This window comes from Nyctereutes procyonoides, unplaced genomic scaffold, assembly GCF_905146905.1.
Source record: "Nyctereutes procyonoides isolate TBG_1078 unplaced genomic scaffold, NYPRO_anot_genome, whole genome shotgun sequence".
NCBI classification, from domain to species: Eukaryota; Metazoa; Chordata; class Mammalia; order Carnivora; family Canidae; genus Nyctereutes; species Nyctereutes procyonoides.
The window spans coordinates 15,733,622-15,756,300 of record NW_026575117.1 but is presented as its reverse complement, the minus strand read 5'-3'; the positions used below and the strand labels follow the sequence as shown (position 1 = coordinate 15,756,300).

The 22,679-nt window shown below is 34.5% G+C and overlaps 1 protein-coding gene across 2 annotated transcripts in view; it reads left to right on the top strand.

Moving 5' to 3' along the window:
- Nucleotides 1-22,679, top strand: part of BRINP3 (BMP/retinoic acid inducible neural specific 3) — a 354,638-nt gene that overhangs the window by 175,783 nt on the left and 156,176 nt on the right. For both annotated transcript variants that reach the window (XM_055334216.1, XM_055334217.1), the window contains one exon: nt 3,898-4,088. In XM_055334216.1, coding sequence (XP_055190191.1) covers nt 3,898-4,088 — 191 coding nt within the window. The remainder of the gene's footprint in view (nt 1-3,897; nt 4,089-22,679) is intronic.

The window sequence follows — 22,679 nt, the reverse complement described above, 5'->3', positions numbered from 1 at the left end:
CAACTCTGAAATTTTAGTCCCCTCACTCTCGTTATGTGTTATTTTCCAGATTATCACAAGACAGCCTAACATTCGTAAAGTATTCTTAAATCAAATATTTTAATTTGCCTTTTAAAACAAGTTTATGCTACTCCTCTCTTTTGTGTGATGGATGACTCAACTGAGGTCCCACTAAGGACTTTTCACCTGAAGAGTGAAGATGTATAGAGGGATACAGTATTTAAAGGATTGTTTTGAGGACTGTTTACTCACCATGTGTAGGTACGGATTATAGGACAAGGGTTCATGGATTTGTAAAAGAAGTAGAAAAGGAGGCTTCAGTTCATCACAAATAAAATAGCTAAAATTAGTAGAAATGTGTATATATGAAATGAGTTGGTTTATCCTAAATTTTAAGGAATTGTGGTGAATAAAAGAGAATAATACTATAATACTATGCCAACAACTTTTGAATTCTTCCTGTAGTCTAGTTGTATTCTAAATCCTTTACAGATATTAAATGTTTCATGCTTCTAGCTACTCTTTGAGGAAGGAATACTATGTTCATTTTATACTAGAGGAAACTGAGTCAAGTTATGCAATTCAAGAGTATTCAGTTACTAAGTACAAGCCAGTATCAAAACCCAAATCTATCTGGCACTAGCAGTTGGCACACTTACATCTAAACTATAATAAGTCATTCTATATTTTTCCTTCTTCCAGCATCTCATTTTCAGTAAAAGAGTCCATTGTAGTGGTCTAATTATCTCCACTTCTCAATGATGTATAGCTTTTCAGTTCATGTTGGGCACCTCCAGTGATAAGTAAATTCACTACTATACAAAAAGAGACATAGTGAAGATTACTCTTCACATATTTAAATGGCTTTCTTGAATCTTCAGAAGGCAAAACTCATTTCCAATAAATCAATTGAACTAATATTTTGAATTTCATATATTACTGAATTGAAGAAGAGATTAGATATTATTTTAAAGAATAAAGAAGTAAGCTTCCTTCTATCTACAGAAATCTGTAGAAAACATTGTGGATACAAGGAGGCTAAACTTGGATATTTGGATGTATTTTCTAATTAGAATCACCTGAAGACTGCCAAGTCATCCAGAATTTCATTTTAGTCATAATATTAAAATTATTAACTTACTAATTACTTTAAACCCTCATTGTGAATAAATGTTTTAAATCATTCTCACTTCTTTCTTATGGCTGCACTGTATTCTACTGTACAGAAGCAAAATAGTTTATTCTTAATGATTAGGTATCTGTGTTGCTACCAATATTACAAAGGAAGCCACAGTAAGAAGCCTTTTGCATAATTTAGCCAGTATTTTTTGGGATAGGTTCTTAAAAGTAGGATTGCTGAGTCAATTATTGTTAACTATTGCCAAATTTCCTCTCTATAGTTAAATCATTTTGCATGACTACCAGCAATACATCAGAGGGCCCCTTTCCTTCCAGTTTGCCAACAGCTTTGGCAAAGTTGTTAAACTTTTGGATTTTGGCAAATTCTGTAATTGCAAAGTGATATATCAATATATTTTAATTTGCATTTCTTGTACTATTTTTACCTTTATTTCCTGTATTCTCTGCTTTATGAAAAGTGTTGCCATTAAAGCAACTTGGCAAGTTTGAGTCTTTAGCACTCATTATACAAAGTTCTTCTTTTTCCCATTTAATAATTTTTGGCCCAAATTGTACAATATCTCATATCGAGACTGTTAACTTTGCTTCCTTTTTATTTACATTTACCAAGATCTTTGCTATTTGGTTTTTAACCTTGCTTATTAAGACATGTCTGTTGTTGTATTAGTCCATTTGGGCTGCTAACAAAACACCACAGACGGGGTAGCTTATAAACACCAGAAATTTATTGCTCACTGTTCTGGAAGCTAGAAATCCAAGACCAAGGTGCCAGCAGTGTTGGGCTAGGGCCCTTTTTAGGGTTGCAGACTTTTTGTATTTTCACACGGCAAAGGGGAAGGGATCTCTCTTGGAGTCTCTTTTATAAAGACACTAATTCCATTTTTGTGAGCTCTGATATCATGCCCTAAGCACCTCCCAAAAGCCCTTCTTCTTAATACTTTTGTCTTTGGGGGTTAAGATTTCACATACAAGTTTTGAGGGGACCTGCACATTCAGAGCATAGCACTTGAATAGGTGATAGATCCTCATGGGAGTTCTTAGACTACCACAGAACTGTTGTTCTTTGTACATCCGTGTACAGGATGCTTGTTTTGGTACTCCCTCACAAGTTGGTTCATAGGGGAATTTTTTTTTTTTTCCTCAGAGGAATTGGTCTTTCTGAGATAATAGTTACTCAAACTTCCATACTAGTTATCCTCTTTTCCTGGGGGATGAATAATCATTGGGGTTTTTTTTTGTTTGTTGCTATAGTAATTTACATATATTTTCCCTTTTCTCTTTCAGATGTTCCCACCTGAAAGCTATTTATCATGCACATAACCTAATGCTTTTGATAATTTAACCCACTTACTCATATTTTTGGAGGGATTTTTTTTTCCACCTGTTCCAGTTAGGCTGTTTGACTTCCAGTATGCATATCGGGATCCAAATACAAATTGAGAATGTGACCTTTCAGAAATAACATTGTTAACACGTTACTTCTGGATTCAGTTGACTCGATCTCTTGCTTTATCTACTGTTATGAGCTGTTACTTATGATTGGATAATAACCTAGAATGTGTCATTTTTAAATTAGTATTATTTTATTTACTTGGTATTTTATAAAACTGGCTTGCCAGTTCATAAGTGGGCATAATGCAGCCAGAACAGAGTGTTTCTGAAAGAATGACAAGTCTGACAATTTTGTACTAGATAAATATCCAAGAATATGGAAATCTGAAGATGGCAAGTTCTTAATATTAAATTTAAATAGCATCGATATTTTTTTTGTCAACAGTTGAACACTGAAAATTTCAGTTTAATTATACTTTAAATTTCATCTTTGAAAATCTATTATCAAACCTAAGTCTTCCATGGAGGTTAGTGATTTCCGTAGAGCTTATTTAACACATAATATTTTTATGTAATGCCACATGTAGGAAACCTCTGAATTTAATTCACATATATTTACATAAGTATATATGCATATGTATGTTTTCTCTGCATTTTCAAGGTTCAATTAAAAATGGCTAGGGGCACCTGGCTGGCTCAATCTGCAGAACCTGTGACTCTTTATCTTAGGGTTGTAAGTTTGAACCCCACGTTGGGTGTACAGATTACTAAAAAATAAAATCTTTCAAAAAATGGCTAGTGTTTAGTAATATGTTCGGTCACGTTTCCATTAGACATGCTGATCTGCAATAATCATTTCTCAGTAAATACAATCTTATATCATGAACACTACTTAACTTCATTCTACATATTTTCCTTTCTTAATTTGCTTTTGTGCCACAAGATGTTAGGTAAAGTATATGAGGAATTCAATAAAATATTTTTTAAGATTTTATTTATTTATTCATGAGAGACACACAGAGAGAGAGAGAGGCAGAGACATAGGCAGAGGGAGAAGGAAGCTTCACTCAGGGAGCCCGATGCAGGACTCGATCTCGGGTCTCCAGGATCAGCCCTGAACTAAAGACAGACGCTCAACTGCTGAGCCACCCAGGTGTCCCAGAAAGTCAGTAAAATTTAGAGAAATTGTTCCACAAATGCTAGCTATTCGAAATTTACTAAATAAGCATTTACAGCCTTCAATATCTCAAGTATCTTTCTAAGTACATGAGAAATATCCATGAACAACACAAAAGTTACTTGTCCTTTTGTTGCTTATCACTCTTTTGTTTCATTATGTCTGTAGTCTATACTTCCTCACCTGCAGATAATTGAAAAATTGATTTTAAGTGGAAAATGGAATAATTATAAATATTGTTAATGCAGGAGAGGAGTCACTCACAATTTTTGTGGACAAGCGGAAGCTGAGCAAAAGATCTGAAGGAAGTGATTCCAGCACCAATAGCTCTTTGGTCACTCTGGAGACGCTGCATCAACTAGCTGCTTCCTATTTCATTGACAGGGACAGCACTCTTCGGAGACTTCACCACATTCAAATTGCATCCACTGCCATTAAGGTATGAATGGGTTTACCCTAAAATGGTATCATACCATTATTTTTTTTCCTAGTTCTAAAACTCATCTCTATATATTTGCATGTACCACTTATTCTACATTCTACAAAATGGTTAAACATTTCCAGTTTTTGTAAGTTATGTGATAGATTTCAATGAAATGGTATGTATCTTGATGTAACTTTGTGGCTTAATAATTGGGTCAAGGCATCTCATACCCTAATGTTAATTGAAATACATTTGACTTGTGTAAGTAGACAGAGGTAGACAGACTCCCTCATGACATGTAGGTGGACAAAACTTTATTTTAATGACATTAATTTATTTTATGAATATTCATATTTTATAGTATGTATTTAAAATCATGCTAAGAAGCATTTAAAAACTCACCTAAGAAGACGGTCAGTGACACAAGAGTCATTGAGAAGACCTGATTTAAGGAATATTTTCCCCCATTACTTTAAAAATATAATTAAGAAGTAAAAGCAGTTGGGTATAAGTTTCTGGCAGTCAAGACACAGCATAGTCTAGATTTCTGGGTAAACTCCATGTGTTCACTAGAATCCTTTCCCTCTGCCTATGCTAAGGTTGGCTTTACCAAAACTGGGGCAAAGTAAGAATAAGGTCCCTTTAATTAAAAAAAAAAATAGAGAAGAGTGAAATAGAGGGAGAAAGACAGACAGTGGCTTCCAAAACATTAGACTTCTTGGCACATTTCTCTGGCAGTTTAAATCAATATGTTATTGTGTTTAGTCAATGGACATTGCCAAATAAAGAATCATCACCATGTGATAGGGTGATCCAGGACTAAGTTACCAGGAGCAAACTAAAATATAAAGAGCATTTCTTAGTGTTTTATCTGTAAGATTTCATAATCCATGTAAAAAAGCAGTCATTAAATGTATTATTGTATTGCTTTATGATTTTAAAATTAATATGTGTGTTTTATAAGTTAATCAAAGGATAATACTTCAGTATTTGGGGAATTCTAAGAAGAATTAGCCCAAAATATATATTTTGTGCAAGATGTACAGGAAAGAATAAAAGGTGGTACAGAAATATCTCTAGCTTATAGGTTACACAAATAATACCAGCTGTCTTCAATATTGCTCGTAGATAAAGTGTGGAAAAGATCTCCGTAGATATAAATTACACAATTGTAGTTAGTCTACTTCTGACTGTAGGACTTCTGTTATATTGGATAATCAAATATATAAACACTATTTATGTTGTATAGATAAAAATGTGGCCAGGTTGAATGCAGATATTGTAGTTAATTCAAAAATATTGTAAGATAGAACACTGTTAGAAATATTTAGCTTGAGGTTGCTGAGGACAAATAGACTTTTTCAGAACTCAATTTCAATGACATAAACAGTAACCTAAAGTGTATTTTCTAATAGAAAACATTATTGTAAGTATGTTTATTATATGGCTATTGACTTTTTTTCTCAGCCTCAAGTAGAATTATGCAATAGAGTTTGTACTTCACTCAGTAACAAATATTCATTCACAGTTTATGTAGAAACTAATGCAGGGTCACTGAGGACTTGGCAGGACTTGGATCTGGAGAGGTCTGGTCACAGGAACAAGATCTTAGGGATCAAAGGCATCTGCTTATCTCTAAGCACTTAGCTATACAAATGTGCATATCCCCCTGAAGGCTGAGCTGAGGGATACTGGTCTGCTGTGATTGAATGGGGCCTGCTGGCTGCATGGAGTTGCATCTAATGAGATGTGAGGGACCTCTCACTGCTGAAGATGTCCTGGTCTTCATCAAGCAGCAAGTCCAAATTGGGTCAGACTGTTGCCAATCTTCAGCTGCAGCCTCAGGGTGGTTTTTGGTGGGTGGGCCCCCTCCTCACTGAAGACTATGCAGGTGCTTGGTGCTGGGCCCCAGCTTCACAGATTTGGAAGGCCTGGCAGCCCCAGGCAGGATAAAGGGGTGTATATGCCAACCACGTGTGAAACAGTTCAGGGTGCCTAGGGATTGGGAAAAAAAAGAAAAAGAAAACTTAATGTATATTTGTAGGTAATTCTGGTCTCCCAGGAGCAAAGTATGTATCAGAAAAATCAACATGTTTTAATGATGTAAAGTATTGCACACAATATTGTTTTTCAAATGTGGTGATTCAACTCTGCTGATACAACTGTGTGGTAGAAATGAGCTTTATGTTTTTTAAATATTTTATTTGTTTATTCATGAAAGACAGAGAGAGAGAGAGAGAAAGAGAGAGAGAGAGGCGCAGAGACATAGAGAAGCATGGAGAAGCAGGCTCCATGCAGGGAGCCTGACATGGGACTCGATCCTGGGTCTCTAGGATCACACCCTGAGCCAAAGGCAGGTGTTAAACTGCTGAACCACCCAGGCATCCCAGAAATGAGCTTTAAAGAAAAGACTTTACTTTTCAAGATTCTATTTATTTATTCATGAGAGACACAGAGAGAAGCAGAGACAAAGGCAGAAGGAGAAGCAGGCTCCCTGCGGGAAGCCTGATGGGGGACTCCATCCTAGGACCCTGGAAACATGACCTGAGCCAAAGTCAGACCCTCAGCAACTGAGCTACCCGGATGTCTTAAGAAGTGACTTTTATAAGTAAGTTATCTAAGAGCAAGAGGAAGGAGTAAGCTGGAATTTGGAAGAGTGAACAGCCTCACCTTTAGAGCTACAGGGAATGTTCATTATCCATTAACCATGGAAAGGTCCTCCAGAGCACACAATGGTCATATTTTAAAATGTGTATAGAGTGGCTGCAGATGGAAAAGAGAAGTGGGGCTTTAGATCAGGGAGAGGGAGCAGAGAACACTATGGGGATGATACAGGAATCGATAGTAAAGGGAAGTAAACAGATCTGTGCTGAAACTGAGGGAAAAATGGAAATGAGATATTGTCACTCCAGTGGCAACAATAGGAGTAAGAACATAGTCACAGAATTACATTGGGAGTATGAGGGTGAGTCTCAGAATTACATGGGACAGAGGGGAGGACAATCAGTCTTTGCAGGCAGGATTTAATTAGGTCTGGATGGAGTTCTCTTCTGAGGCAGTTGTAATTTTAAGTGACTGGTGATTTTCTGGTGCAGGATCAGCTGCTGTCTGGGTTACTGGAAAAGCCCTAAGGGAAAGCTCTTGAGGAGGTCTACAGGCTCCTTTATACCATGCACAACTGTATGTGCCTGTGCATTTTTCTGGGGAGAGTATCTTACTTTCATTAGTTATCAAGTATGTCCCTACACAGATGAAAAGTGTCTCTCCTCAATTATAAGATTATAATTGCTTCGATGTCACTTAACAGAATAAGAACTGAGGTTGGGGATGGGGTGGGGGTGTATAGGGGGAATCTAAGGGCATTCAACTACTGAAATCCTTCATACTTGAATACATTGTTCAATGCAAAGGGTTTTTGTAGTTCATTTGAACTCAAGATCTTAGCTCCTTTACCAAATCCCTAAGGGGATTTATTGCATTGTTTGTATATTTAAAAGTTTCAATGAAGGGCAGCAAGATCTGTAGTTTCTTTGATAAGCCAAAATGTTTTGTGTTTGAAGTGCCATGAAGTAGGCATTTAATCTCTTGAACAAATATATGAAGTTGTCTCTTGATTTACAGAATTTAGGAAACAAAGTATTGTTAAAAAATAAAGTCAAGAAAGATTATTATAACAGCAAAAATATAATTAAATCTGCAAAATCAGTTCTGTTTTTATCATGCAAATTCTTGCAAAACAGTTGGACAAATAGTGTTAACTATGAGCCAATTTCTAGAAAATGGGATACAACAATTTGTTGTTTTTATATCTTATAAATATAAATGTAGGCTGCAGTTTACTACCACAGCTGGAAATTAAAAAAAAAGAGACTCAAACACCTATGTGGCTTAATTAACTGCCATATTATTCCAATTAACAGCATTTATATCAAGTATTATTTCTCAATATTATTATTATTATTATTATTATTATTATTATTATTATTTAAAGATTTTATTTATTTATTCATGAAAGACACAGAGGGAGAGACACAGAGACATAGGCAGAGGGAGAAGCAGGCTCCATGCAGGGAGCCTGATATGGGACTCCATCCTGAGACTCCAGGATCACGCCCTGGGCTGAAGGCAGGCGCTAAACTGCTGAGCTACCCAGGCATCCCTCTCAATATTATTTTAATGGAATAACATATCAAATATAATTTCTAGAATTGGCCATTATTTTCAGAAGATTCAATTCAATTGACCCAAGTTATCTAAAAGATCACATTAACATGTTCTTTATGCTTATTATGAAGTAGTCTAATAAATTAGTCTTATGTGATCGACAATGAAAATACATATTTTGAGAAAATGTAATCTATCACTTGATGTGGCATGTGCATTTTCCAAAACTTCCTTAATAATCTAAATTTTATAAATCAGGTAACAGGCAGTAGGTAAAATTAAATTGTTTATCACTTAAATCTTTTAAAAGAACTAAGTTATTATTTTCTCAAAATAAGTACTGATGAATTCATTGTATTTCTGGCATATTTCCTGTACAAGAAAAAAATCAGATAGATTTTTAAAATTATAGTGTTTACATTTTTTTTCCAAGAAATTTAGGAATAACAAAATAATATATTAAAATTACCTTGAAGTTCAACATACCAACTTCAAAAATCCACATCCAAATCATGTTTTAGTGCCACTTAGTTTCCTTAAGAGTGTTGCAGGTAATATTGAGAAGGAGCTCCATAACTTTAGATCTACATTTCTGAAGTTATAAAATCCATTAAATTTAAATTTATAAAGCCCTTTATAAAATTAAGCCTGAAAGGAATTTCTAAGAAGCATTTTTGAGATGTAATTTATTTTATCTTTGAGAATAAAATCAGTAAAACTTCACAACTAATATTTAAATTTTATTTCTACATGATCAAAAAGCTTACCTTAAGAAGACACAAGATAGGGATCCCTGGGTGGCGCAGCAGTTTGGCGCCTGCCTTTGGCCCAGGGCGTGATCCTGGAGACCCAGGATCGAATCCCACGTCGGGCTCCCGGTGCATGGAGCCTGCTTCTCCCTCTGCCTGTGTCTCTGCCTCTCTCTCTCTCTCTCTCTCTCTGTGACTATCATAAACAAATAAATTAAAAAAAAAAAAGAAGAAGACACAAGATAAGAAAATTTACATGTAAACCATTCATAACAATTAAAGGTTGATTTAATGTATTAGTTTCATTTTCAGAAAGGATTCTCTTGGCAAACTCTTTTAGGGTTTTAAAAGAAAGTTTTAATTTACACACAAACATAGGCATCTTGTTACAAGTCGTACATTTAACTTAGTACATTTAACAAGTTTGACATTTTTTTTCAAATTCACAAAAAAGTGTATCTATATTTTTTGTGTATAATATTTACTTACCTGTAATATTTTTAAGCCTAAAGGAATAATATATTATTCCAGAATAATTAATATAAATTTAATGTCATGATTAAATTTGTTAAAAAACATTTTTTCAGAATAATATTCATATTTTTACATATTCAGAACTTTCATATTCTTGAGAATAATTTTCTACTTTTTTTATAAGCCTTTATTCTTTGTGTTGAGCTTTCTTTATTTTTGACAAAGTCCTAATTTGCTAGAGACCAGATCAGAATCTGTTTATATTTTTGTTTTATTTCTAATCAAAATAGCTTATATATGTTGGCTACAGGTAAATTAGAAAAAGAAAATTAAACTTGACAATTTAGATTAAATCTTTTTTAAATTTTTTTAAGACTTAATCATAGTATAATCAACATACAGTGTTATAGCAGTTTCAGGTGTACAATATATGACTCAATATTTCTATACATTACTCAGTGTAGATTAAATCTTAATTATATAAATCAGGGAAAAAATTTAAAACTTCTATTTGTGGTATTTTTCTGCATCTGTTTCATTCTGTTCCACTTTTCCAGCCGTGTTCCTCGTATAAGCTTTGTTTCCTGTGCAAGAACCTACTTTCCTTAAGCCCAACATATTGTATTTGTTTTCTGCTCCCTCACATCTCAGTTGTCATATTATCTTCACTCAAAAACCACCTTGTGTTTATATTTATTGTCATAAATCATTTATAATTATATATTTTATGTTATAACTGAGTGCTGACTAAATTATCTTTCATTTTTACAGAAAATATGTAAAGTGAAAAAGCCTGAAAAAATAAAATCAATAAATGAATTTAATATTAAATAAAATTAAAATCTCTAAATAAATATGCTTCTAGCCAAGATGGAATAACAGGGGGACAGAATCCATCTTACTACAACAATTCCAAAAAATAAATAAAAAAATATAAAAATACTGGATTTTAAGGCACTGAACAATAGGCAAAGAAGTACAGTAATCCATGAGAGAGAAAATCAAACTAATGTGAGCTTTATGATCACCCCAACTTATTGTCTTGAGTTTCCAGGATGTGGTACAGGGAAAGAAAATCCAAGAACAGACCAAAAGTTTCCATAGGTTGAGGGAAAACCTCGGAGTGTGATGAGATCTAGGTGTTTTCTAGTTTGTTTGGATAGAATGCTAAAGAGGGGGAAGCAATGAAGAGAGAGAAGCCCAGAGAACTGCAGAGAGCTGCCCTTGGGTATTTAACAGAATATTTTTGAGTGTTTACCTATGAGGAAATTACCTGACATCTGAGAATAGACCATTAATCTTGTACATCTCCATCAAAGTTCATGGGTGACCAGGTGCATAGTCAATGAGCAATATTTTAAAGGGAATTTTTTTTTTTCTGAGCATGAGGTCAACAGTGGGTTTAAAATATTCAGTAAACCATGTTGCAAATAGATGTACTATTGTCCAGGATTTGTTGTTCCATTTATAGAACATAGGCAGAGCAGATTTAGCATAATTCTTAAGGTCCCTAGGATTTTCAGAATAGTAAATGAGCATTGGCTTCAATTTAAAGTCACCAGTTGCCTCAGCCCCTAACAAGAGAGTCAGCTGTCTTTTGAAGCTGTGAAGCTAGGCCATTTGCCTCCCTAGCTATGAAAGTCCTAGATAAAATCTTCTGATTCAAGGCTGTTTCACTTGCATTGAAAATCTGATGTTTTGGGGCACCTGGGTGGCTCAGTGGTTTAGCACCTGCCTTCAGCCCAAGGCGTGATCCTGGAGTCTCGGGATCGAGTCCCATATCAGGTTCCCTGCTTGGAGCCTACTTCTCCCTCAGCCTGTCTCTGCCTCTCTCTCTCTCTCTCTCTCTCTCTCTCTCTCTGTCTCTCATGAATAAATAAAAAAAAAAATCTTAAAAAAAAAGAAAATCTGATGTTTAATGTAGTCACCTTCATTAGGTTCCTTAACTAGATCTTCAGCATAGCTTTTGCAACTTCGACATTAGCACTTGCTGCTTCACCTTGTCCTTATACAGATATTTGTTTCCTTAAACCGCATGAACCAATCAATCTCTGCTAACTTTTAACTTTTCTTGTGCAATGTTCTCAATTCTTTCAGCCTTCATAGATTTGAAGAGAGTTAGGACCTTGCTCTGGATTAGGCTTTGGCTTGAGGAAATGTTGCCACTGATTTGACTTTCCATCCAGACCACCCAAACTTTCTCCATATCAGCAATAAGGCTATTTTTCTTTAAGTATTTGTGTCTTTATTTGAGTACTGCTGTTAATTTCCTTTGAGAACCTTTCCTTTGCATTCCCAACTTGGCTGTTTAGTGTAAGACTAGATTTCAGCTTATCTTGTTTTTTGGCATGCCTTTCTCACTAAGCTTAATCATTTCTGGTTTTTTATTTAAAGTGAGAGACATGTAATTCTTTCTTTCACTTGCAGGGTTATTAATTGGCCTAGTTTCAATTTTGTTGTATTTCTGGCAATAAGGATGACTGAGTAGAGGGAAAGAGACAGGGGAATGGCCAGCTGGTTAAGCAGTCAGGACATACACACTTATCAATTAGGGTCATCGTCTTACATGAGTGCAGTTTGTGGTCCCCCCAAAACAATCACAATAGCCACATCAAAGATCACTGACCACAGATCACCAAACAAATATAATAATAATAACAAAGTATGAAATATTGTGAGAATCACCAGAATGTGGCTCAGAGACACAAAGTGAGAAAACGGGGCAGCCCGGGTTGCTCAGAAGTTTAGCACCGCCTTCAGTCCAGAGCCTGATCCTGGAGACCTGGGATCAAGTCCCACATCAGGCTCCCTGCATGGAGTCTGCTTCTCCCTCTGCCTGTGTCTCTGCCTCTCTCTCTGTGTCTGTGTCTCTCATGAATAAATAAATAAAATCTTTTAAAAAAAGTGAAAAAATGCTGTTGGTAAAATGGAAGCCAAACACCTGCTCTCAACAAGTGTTGCCACAAACTTTAAATTTATAAAACTACAATATCTGTGAAGCACAATAAAATGAAGTATACTTGTAATTTCACTTAGACTGAACTATTCTCTGGGCCCTAACTAACAAATTATAAGGCCAAAAACAATCAAACTGTCTTCAAGAACTGCATTCCAGAACACAGCTCAAGAACACTTATAGGAATATAAACAAATACGCCCAACATGCAACACAATGAGATTCATAATGTTCATCAGTCAAAAGTTCCAGGCAATGAAGAAGCAGGAAAACACAAATAATGAAGAGGATTCAGACAACTAAAGCAGACTCACAATGAACAAGGACATTAAAATTAGAAGATATGAATATTAAAATGTTTATTATAATTGCATTTTGTATTTCCTAAAAGTAGAGACATGAAGATATAATAAAGAACCAAATCAGATTTATTGAGATGAATAATATAATCTTCAAATAAAAAATACAGAGGATAAGATTAAAAACTTACAACATGGCACAAAATAAGATTAGTGAAATTGAGATATAGATACATAGAGTCTACACAGTTACTCTCTAAAATGCAACACAGAAAGAAAAAAAAAGAATGTGTAAAACAATGAATAGTGAGCCGTGGTACAATTTCATGGGGCCATAAATATGTGTAGAGTCTCAAGGAAGACAAGGGTGAAGGGGGCATGTATTAGATACCTAGAGCTATGTAACAATATTATCATGAATTTAGAGACTTAAAAGAAAACACATTAACATCTTTCTGATTTTTGAGGGGTGGGGTTGGAGGTGGGGGTTTTCAGTGGCCCAGGAATGAATTAGCTAGTTTCTCCAACCAAGGTGTCCACCAGAGCTACATTTTCACCTTATTCTCAATTGATGAGGATTCATTTTCAAGCTTACGTGGTTGTTGACACCATTAAGTTACTGGTCAAGGTATGAGGGTCTCAGTTTCTTGTTGGCTCTTGGTGGGAGATGACATTCAGTTATTTGCCAAGGAACGCATATTATATGCCAGCTCACAACAACTTAATTTGTTCACTCAGTTTCAGCAAGGAAGAGAGTCATTATACAGAATTACAATGTTATGTTGTGTAAATATGGACATATAGTTACATAATACATATATTCTATCACCTTTGCCATATTCTATTCAGAAACAAGTCACATTTCCCACCTATATTCAGTAGGAGAGGATTACAGAAGAATCTGCAAACTATGCGGAAGGAGTTTTGGGAGCCACCTTAGAGTCTGTCAGCCACAGACAAAATTAAAAAAAAAAAATTGAAAAGTTAAGGGTCAATTTCCAAAGTTGATCAGAATTTAATCCTACAGATCCAAGAAACTCAAGAAACACCAAACATGAGAATCCTCAAGAAAATGACAATCAAAGCACTTCTTATTCAAGTTACACAGAACTAATACTAAAGAGAATATCTTAATTTTCATGAGTTATCTGAAGAGTTCCTGCATGGATAAAGACATCTCTACTCAGATATAAAGCTCATTAAGACTGTAAGTGCTTAGATGTAAGTTAATGAGGTAAGAGGATCAGGTACAGAGGAACAATGCTGAGGATGACAGCAAATTTCTTGGAAACAATGCAAGTGAGAAAACAGTGGAGGTGCAATCTTTAAAATGTTTTAAAAATCCTGTCAACTTAGATTTCATTTTCTAGCAAAAATGTTTCAAAAACAAAGGAAAATATATTTGTGAATGTATAAAATCTGTAAGAATTCTGGGGCACCTGGCTGTCTTAGTCGATTAAGGGTCTGATTCTTGGTTTCGGCTCCAGACCTGCATGGGCTCCGTGCACAGTTCTTAGTCTGCTTGAGATTCTCTCTCTCTCCCACTGCTCCTCCTGCTTGTGCTCTCAATCTCTCTCTCTCTAAAATAAACACATAAATGAAATCTTTTAAAAAGTCTATAAGAAATAAAAAAATAAAAAGTCTATAAGAATTTTGCCATCAGACCTGAACTAAAGAAATGATATAGTTAAGAAGGAAAATGATGCCAGTCAGAAAAAAATGGATCTGCACAGAGGAATGAAGAAAAGTGGTAGAAGCACCAACATGGGTAATGCTTTTATTATTATTATTATTTAAGTCTCTTTAAAAGAGACTTCAAAGAAAATTACAATGTATTTTGAAGTTTATAGTATATGTAGAAATAAACAGTAGGATAACACTGTTATAAAGATCAGTAGAGGAAAATGAAAGTATATGACTGTGAGGTTCTTGTATTATCAGTCGGATGGTATAGTAAGATTTGAAGGTTGATGATAAGAATATATACTATGAATCCTAAAGCAGCCACTAAAATCACAATCAATAGAGCTGATATGACAAAGAAATGACATAATTGAATTATTTAAAAATTCATCCAAAAGAAGTCAGAAAATTAAGAAATAGGTAAGAAAGAACAGATGGAAAAAAATAGAAAACAAATATCACGTAGACAAACTTTAACTATATATTGATATGATTTAACTCATAAAACAGCCTAAACTCTTCTGTTAAAAGGCACAGATCATCACATTGCATTAAAAAAAAAGGAAGATCCTATTTTATGACACCTATAAGAAAATCACTGTAATTTAAAAATAGGTTAAAACTAAAATGATGTTAACACTGGAGTGACTATTTTAATATAAGAAAAATATGTTTTAGAAAATAATATTACTAGGGACAAAATCATTTCATAATGATAAACTAACTAGTCAGTCATCCAGAGGAAATTATAATACTAAACATTTAAGTCCCTAGTAGCATAGCTTCAAAACACAAGAAACAATAAATTATAGGAGAGAAAAAAGTAGTAAAGAAATCCATAATTACAGTCAGAGATTTTAACAGCCTTCTCTCAATCTTTGACAGAACAAGTAGAGAGAAAATCAGCAAGGGTATAGTAAATTTAAACAATGCTATCATTCAAGCCATGCAAAGTATGTATTAATAATAGACAATTATCTGGAAAATACTCAAATATTGAAAAGCTAAATAACACATTTCTTTTTTTTAAATAACTCATTTCTAAATAACCCATGACTCAGAAAAAATCAAAAAGGATATGAGAAATTATTTTGTACTGAATAAAATAATGAAAATATAACATATCAAAATCAATCAAATATTGGTAACGTAGTACTATGGGGGATATTTCCAGAAGCAATATTTTTATCAGGAAAAAAAAGTGATAAAATAATGACCAAACATTCCATAAGAATATAAAGATGAGCAATTAAATCCAAAGTAATCAGAAGAATGAAAAAAAATTGAAAGCAATGAAGTAGAAAACAGAAAAAATGACAGACAAAAAAATGAAACCAAATACTGTTTTTTTTTAAGTGTATCAATAAAACTGATTAACATTTAGCCAGAATTATCAGAAATTAGAATAGTGAATAGACGAATTATCAATATCAGGAATGAGAAGTAACTATATATCACTATAAAATACAGTTATAAATGTTAACAAGGATTGAGGGTGAACAACTTTGTGATTATAAATCACATGTATTTCCATTTACTAGCAACATACAATCAGAAATTGAAATTAAAATTGATAAGATTTAAAAGTCCTATATACTAAAACCAAAAAAATACTTAAAATTTAGTTATTGATCATTTTAGTATTTTCACTATTCTACTTCAAACACACACACATACAGGTGTGTATACCCATACATATAGGGATATATCCATCCCTCAGTCTGTCCTCTCTCTTTGTTTGTCTCTTGTTCTCAGTCATACTATTGTCTTTAGTCCTCCATTTTTTTCCTGATGAGTAATTAGTCATCATTACTATAATTTTTATTATGAATGCAATGCTTCACTCTCTCTGACAGATTTTAAGATTTTCTTTTTAGTTTGGACTTTTAAAAGATTGACTATAATATGCCTTGTTTTTGTGTTTTTTTTTTTTTTTTTTTTTTTGGTTGTTTGTTTTGTTTTGTTTTGTTTTTTCCTATTTGTCCTTCCAGGACTTTTCCTCTGGGGCTTTGAGAGTAGGCTGTTCGATATTGTCCTTACAATCTTGTACTGTTTTATATTACCATTCTTTTTTTCTGTTTGTTTTCCAATTTGATTAAATTATAATGGCTTATCTCTAGTTTATTCATTTTTCTTCATAGTTGCTTAGTCTAATGTAAAACCAATCAAAGATTTTTTTAAAGATTTTATTTATTTATTTATTCATGAGAGACACAGAGAGAGAGAGAAAGAGAGGCAGAGACACAGGCAGAGGGAGAAGCAGGCTCCATGCAGGAAGCCTGACGTGGGACTTGATCCCTGGTCTCCAGGATCACACCCTGGGATGAAGGCTGAGCCACCTGGGCTGCCTCCTAATTTTTCATTTAAGATGTAATATTTTTCATTTTGACCATTTATATTTGTTTATTTTTTATAGTCTCTCTTTGCTGTACTTGTCTACTTGTCTTTGCATATTGGGTCTAACTTTTCTACTAGCTATTTTAGCATAATCATTATCATTATTTTAAAGTTCCTGTCTGGGGATTTCTACTTCTCATTCATATCTGAGTTTCTTCCATTGACTATTTCCTGTCTTGCCCATTGAATTCATGTTTTTTGCCTTTTCACATATTATTGTTATTTACCATTGTCTGTAAAACAAGAAAGAACCCACACAAATACAGAAAAAAAATTAAAGTAAATATTTCCTCTGAAAATAACCTACCCCTTTTTCTACTAGGCTTCTAATATGTGTGGCTGAGTCAGACTAATTTGGAATTTGGGTAGACGTGTGGTTCCTTGAAAATTTAACTTGATCTACTGACACTTGGCTTAACATAGTCTGAGGGCAGCATCAGTTCTTTACATTTAGAAGAGTTTAGGATCTGCCCAAGAGTGAGATCTTTTCAACTCATCTACCAGCTTTCTGAATCATAGGGAGTCACTTTTTTGCTTTAAGATTTAACTATCAATGTCTTGTGATTCTGCAAAATTATCTTTGCATTCCAGGCTTGTCTTGGCTTTCTACCTACTGGAAGATGGTTTTCCTTATTGTTCTCCTGTCCCCATTCTAGAAGTTCAATGCCTGGTACATGGTCAAAGTCTGGAATGGCCTCGGAAGCATCATTATCAGTTCTTCCCATTTTGGGCCCTGAACTTGGTGAAAACTGAAAGTACCGGGGAGGACTTATCCTTGGGGAAAGCCTGTATGCTTCAAAGAATACTTCTCAGTTCTGCTGCTTTGCATTGAATCACCTATGTACCATCCCCATGTACTCAGTGGGAGCTCATGGCCATTTTACTGGGTGTGTGTGTACACTCATTTTGGGGCTTTCTGATATTTTATTTAATTTTTTAAACATTTATTTTTTTAAAAATGTTTAAAAAAAAAAAGCATTTTTTCCAGCAGGGACTGGATCCTAGGACCCTGAGATAATGATCCGAGTTGAAGGTGGACACATAACTGACTGAGCCACCCAGGTGCCCCATAATGCATCATATCACAAAGACAGAATTAAACATTTTCCCAGCTTCCCTTTATCATATCAACTGTAGATTTACCTTCTTTCTCTACTGCACCTGGTGATGGGAGCAGCCATGTCTCCTTTTCCTTCCAGAAAGAGTTAATGATTTTCTGAATTTTGGTTCATTTATAGTATCTAGTGTTCTCCTACACTTAAATAAAAACTTTGAATTTGAGTTTAAGAATGATAGTCTCTTGTGGTTTTCTACATTTTAAATAAAATTGCAAGTCATTACTTTTATCTTTTGCTATTTTATTCCTATTTCCCTATATCCCATGATAACTAAATATATATACAACATATTATATATAAGCATTTTTTTTCAAAACACTATCTTTTATTATGTTAGCTTCTTACTCATATGAGATCATAGAGACTTCCTGGAGATACTAAAACACTTCAGTTTTCTATTTTGTCCTCCATTACCTTTCTAGCATTACTTCCTGGTGAAGTGCATGGGCTCCAGTGTCATACACCTTTCTTCCCCCTTAGAAACTTTAGAACCAATTAAGAAGTAATTGTAGAAATCACCAAAATTCAAGTTAAAATATAAGCCTTATTTCATGTCATCATGTAAAAGAAGCAGTCACAGCAAGCTTCCAGTTGTCATCCAATTAAAGTTAAATAACTATCACTTTCCCTTAAGGCAGAACCTACTCCCATCAGTATAATCTGTGAAAAAAATTGTATACTTTCTTTGATGGATCTACCCAAGTGGTATTTCAGAAAGAGCAGAATTGAGCACTTGCAATCCCATTTTTCATTATTACTAATCAAGCGTTCTTTATCTCTGACAGAAGATACTGAGTATGGGAGGAAGATGGGCTATAAGAGGGAATTTTGCTGTTACCCTAACAAAATTCTTGTCAAGGAAACATTCGATAAAGTATACTTTCTCCTCTAATTACTTCTAAAATATCTTCCTCAGATTGACTATGACCAGTGCTTCAAAGTTCTCAAAGTAGTCCTCTATATACCATGTGACCACTTCTCGTATTACTATATTGTCATGTGAATAAGTCTATATTATTACATAGTCCATTATTTCCTCCATGAAAAGCAATTAGGTGACATTTTTAGAAACATAGTAAGTGCTGGTCACAATCACCTTGGCTTCATCCAACAAGGCTGTTTTGATTTTGCTTTCTTTTGTTTTGTTTCAATATAGCTATCAATATTAGATCACTAAATTTATGCAAATCTTTGTTTGTCATTTCACCTTTATTTAGAGATTGGAGGCAAAAGTCAATAGCATTATGTCAGGGGTCAAATCTTTCTAGTAGACCCCTGAACTCGTTTATTAGAAACAATGATCTGGAACAAAGACTATCACAAGCAATACTTTAAATCAATAAACTCTTGAACTCTATTTCTTCTCACATATAAATTCAACTTACAGTTTCCAAAGGAATATAAAAGGAGCAAATGTCAAGTGATACCACCAGTAAAGGGTTCTTCTATTTCACTAAGCCCGTTTTGGCTGCCCACCATTCTTGTGTAGTCTGGTCACTGGCAAATATCACAGAGGAACTAAAGATAGGTCGAAAAATCACTTGGATGCTGCATTTATTTGAGTTCCCTCCTTTCTCTGTATCTTGCCTTAACTCTGTTTGTATGTGTATGTGTGTTCTCCCATTTGAATGTGTGTGGTGTTTGGCAATATTTATTAAGAGAGCTCTTAAATCTTAAGTAATGCTGTCCCAGATTCCAGTTTCCCTGCAACCAGTCAAACTAACCTGATCTGCAAAACTCCAACTGCCCTAGAACACCGAAATAAACATCAGTGTGTGGGACACCTGGGTGGCTCAGCAGTTGAGTGTCTGCCTTTGGCTCGGGGCTTGATCCCAGAGTCCCAGGATCGAGTTCCACATTGGGCTCCCTGCATGGACCCTGTTCCTCCTCCTCCCTGTGTCTGTGTCTCTCATGAATAAATAAATAAAATCTTTTTTAAAAAAAATTTAAAAAAAACAGTGTGCACATATGAATATTCCTCCAAAAATTAACATTTTAAAAATAAGTATAAAAGAAAAAATCTTTTAAGGCAAGTTCAAATATTTTGTGGATTGCACAAAGCGAGCTGTCATTTTATTTCTTATGTGTTTTTGTTCTTAAAAGAAGAAGTGAATGATAGTAAAACATGGTCACATTCAACAAATAGAGGCTATAACTGTTCCTTGAACTTTTTCCTGATTTAGTGCGTTACACTAAAACAACATGATATACATTATAATACTAGGTGCGATCTTATGTGAATATAATCTTCATTTTTAAAAAAGTCTTACTGGCATATAATTTTATGTCATTTAACATACATATTTAAAGTGTCCAATTCAGTGTTTTTAGCATGTTCGTAGATATGTACAATCATCACTACAGTGAAATTTAAAACATTTTTATCACCTTACAAAAAAAGACCCTATAGCTATTATCCCCCTCTGCCCTACCCACACAAACCGAGCTCTATCTAAACATTATTCTATTTTCTGTTTCTATAGATTTCCCTATTCTGGGTTTTCATCTGAATAGCATCATACAACATGTGGACTTTTGTGTCTACCCTCCTTCACATGTCATAATGTTTTCAAGGTTCATCCAAAATGTTGCATGAATAAACATTTTCCCTTTTCATGGCTGAAGAATATTCCATTCTATGGATATAGCACGTGGTTTATTTATTCATCTGTTGATTGACATTTTAGCTTTTTCTATTTTTTTGTCTACTATGAATAATGCTGCTATCAGCATTTGTGTATAAGTTTTTGTGTGGGCATTGTTTTTATCTCTCTTGGAGTATAATTGTTAAGGTCATGTGGTAACTCTGTTTAACTACTTGAAGAACTTTCCTAGTTTCCAAAACTACTGCACAATTTTACATTACCACTAAAACATCCAAGGACTCTGATTTCTCTATGACCTTGCCAATAATTGGTATGATCTGACTTTGATTCTACACATGCTGGTGGGTATGACATGGTATCTCATTGTGGTTTTGCTTTGCATTTTCCTAATGACATCACTGAGCATTTTTCATGTGTCTGTTGGTCACTTGAATATTTTCCTTTAAAAATGTCTAATCAGAGCCTTTGCTCATTTCTTAACTGAGATTTCGTCTTTTTTATCATTGAGTTGTAAGAGTTCTCTTTGTATTCTAGAGAATTCCCTCATGAGATATGTAATTTGCAAATGTTTTCTCCCTTTCTCTGGATGGCATTTTCACTTTCTTGATGAAGAATAAAAGTTTTAATTTTGAGGAAGTCCAATTTATCTATTTTGTTTTCTCTTGTTGCTTAAGCTTCTGATATTATATCTAAAATTACCCTGCCAAATGCAAAGTCTTAAAAATTTACTCCTCTTTTGTGAAGTAAGTGTACAACTTCATTCTTTTGCATGTGGCTTTCCAGTCATCCCAGCATCCTTGTTTGAAATGACTATTCTTTTCCTGTTGAATGTTTTTGGCATCCTTGTCAAAAATTAGTTGACTATAGATGTATGGATTTATTTTAAGACTCTCAATTCTATTACATTAATCTTTATGTTTGTCCTTGTGTTAATATCACGGGGTCTCGATTACTACTGCTTTGTGATAATTTTTGATATAAAGAAACAGGAGTGCCCCTACTTAGTTCTTCTTTGGAATTGATTTCATTCTTCTGGGTCTCTTACTATTTCATATCAATCTTATTTTATTTTATTATTTTATTTTATTTTATTTATTTTATTTTATTTTATTTATTTTATTTCTATTTTTAAAGATCTTATTTATTTATGGGAGACAGAGAAAGGCAGAGACATAGGCAGAAGGAGAAGCAGACTCCCCCGGGGAGCCCGATGTAGGACTTGATCCCAGGACACTGGGATCAGGCCCTGAGCTGCAAGCAGACACTCAACCCCTGAGCCACTGAGATGTCCCTCATACGAATTTTAAATTAGGCTTATCAATTTCTACAAAAAAGTAACCTGGGATCCTGATAGGGATTTCTTTGACTCTGTAGATCAATTTGGGGCTAATACCATGTTACCAATGTTAAGTCTTCCTGTCTACATAATGTACATAGGCATGCTTTTTCATTTATGTGGACCTTCAATTTATTTCAACATTTTGTAATTTTCAACATAAAATTTTTGTATTCTCCTCCTATTATATTTATTTCTAAGATTTGTTTTTTTTTCTTTTTGATCCTACTATGTATGGAATTTTTTTTCTAATTTCATTTTTGGATTGTTCATAACAAGTATATTAGTCCAGGCTCCCTAGAGAAATAGAACCAATAAGAGATTTTAGAGAGACAGAGGGAGGGAATGGAAAGAGAGAGAAAGAGATTATAAGAAACTGGTGGAATATGGAGACTGAGATTGACTAACTGACCACTGCTGGTGTAGTATGTTAGCACAAAAAGTGTTGTGTCTGGGCTCTCTGAACCAACGCAATAAAGAATTAGAGATCAGTGCCCGAAGTGAAAGCAGAAGACAATTTTGTTAAAGCAATATTACACTGGAGGTGGGAGAGGGCAAGCCGGGAAGTGGCAGCTGCCCTGAACTGTGAACCCAGCTTGTGTCATGGACAGGGTGGTATCTAATGGGGGCTACTTCTAACCATTTGAGGACTCCTCCCACAGATTGAGAAGGAGAGTTTTTGACTCCACAGATCTGTACTGGATCAACTCTTGGCAGCCTTTTCCCATGCCAGGTGTAGCTATAACCGCAATGCTAATTTATGCTAATAGATGTCAATAGTTGTCCTCAAGCTGAGGACAACTTCTCTCTGGATTGTGCTCTTG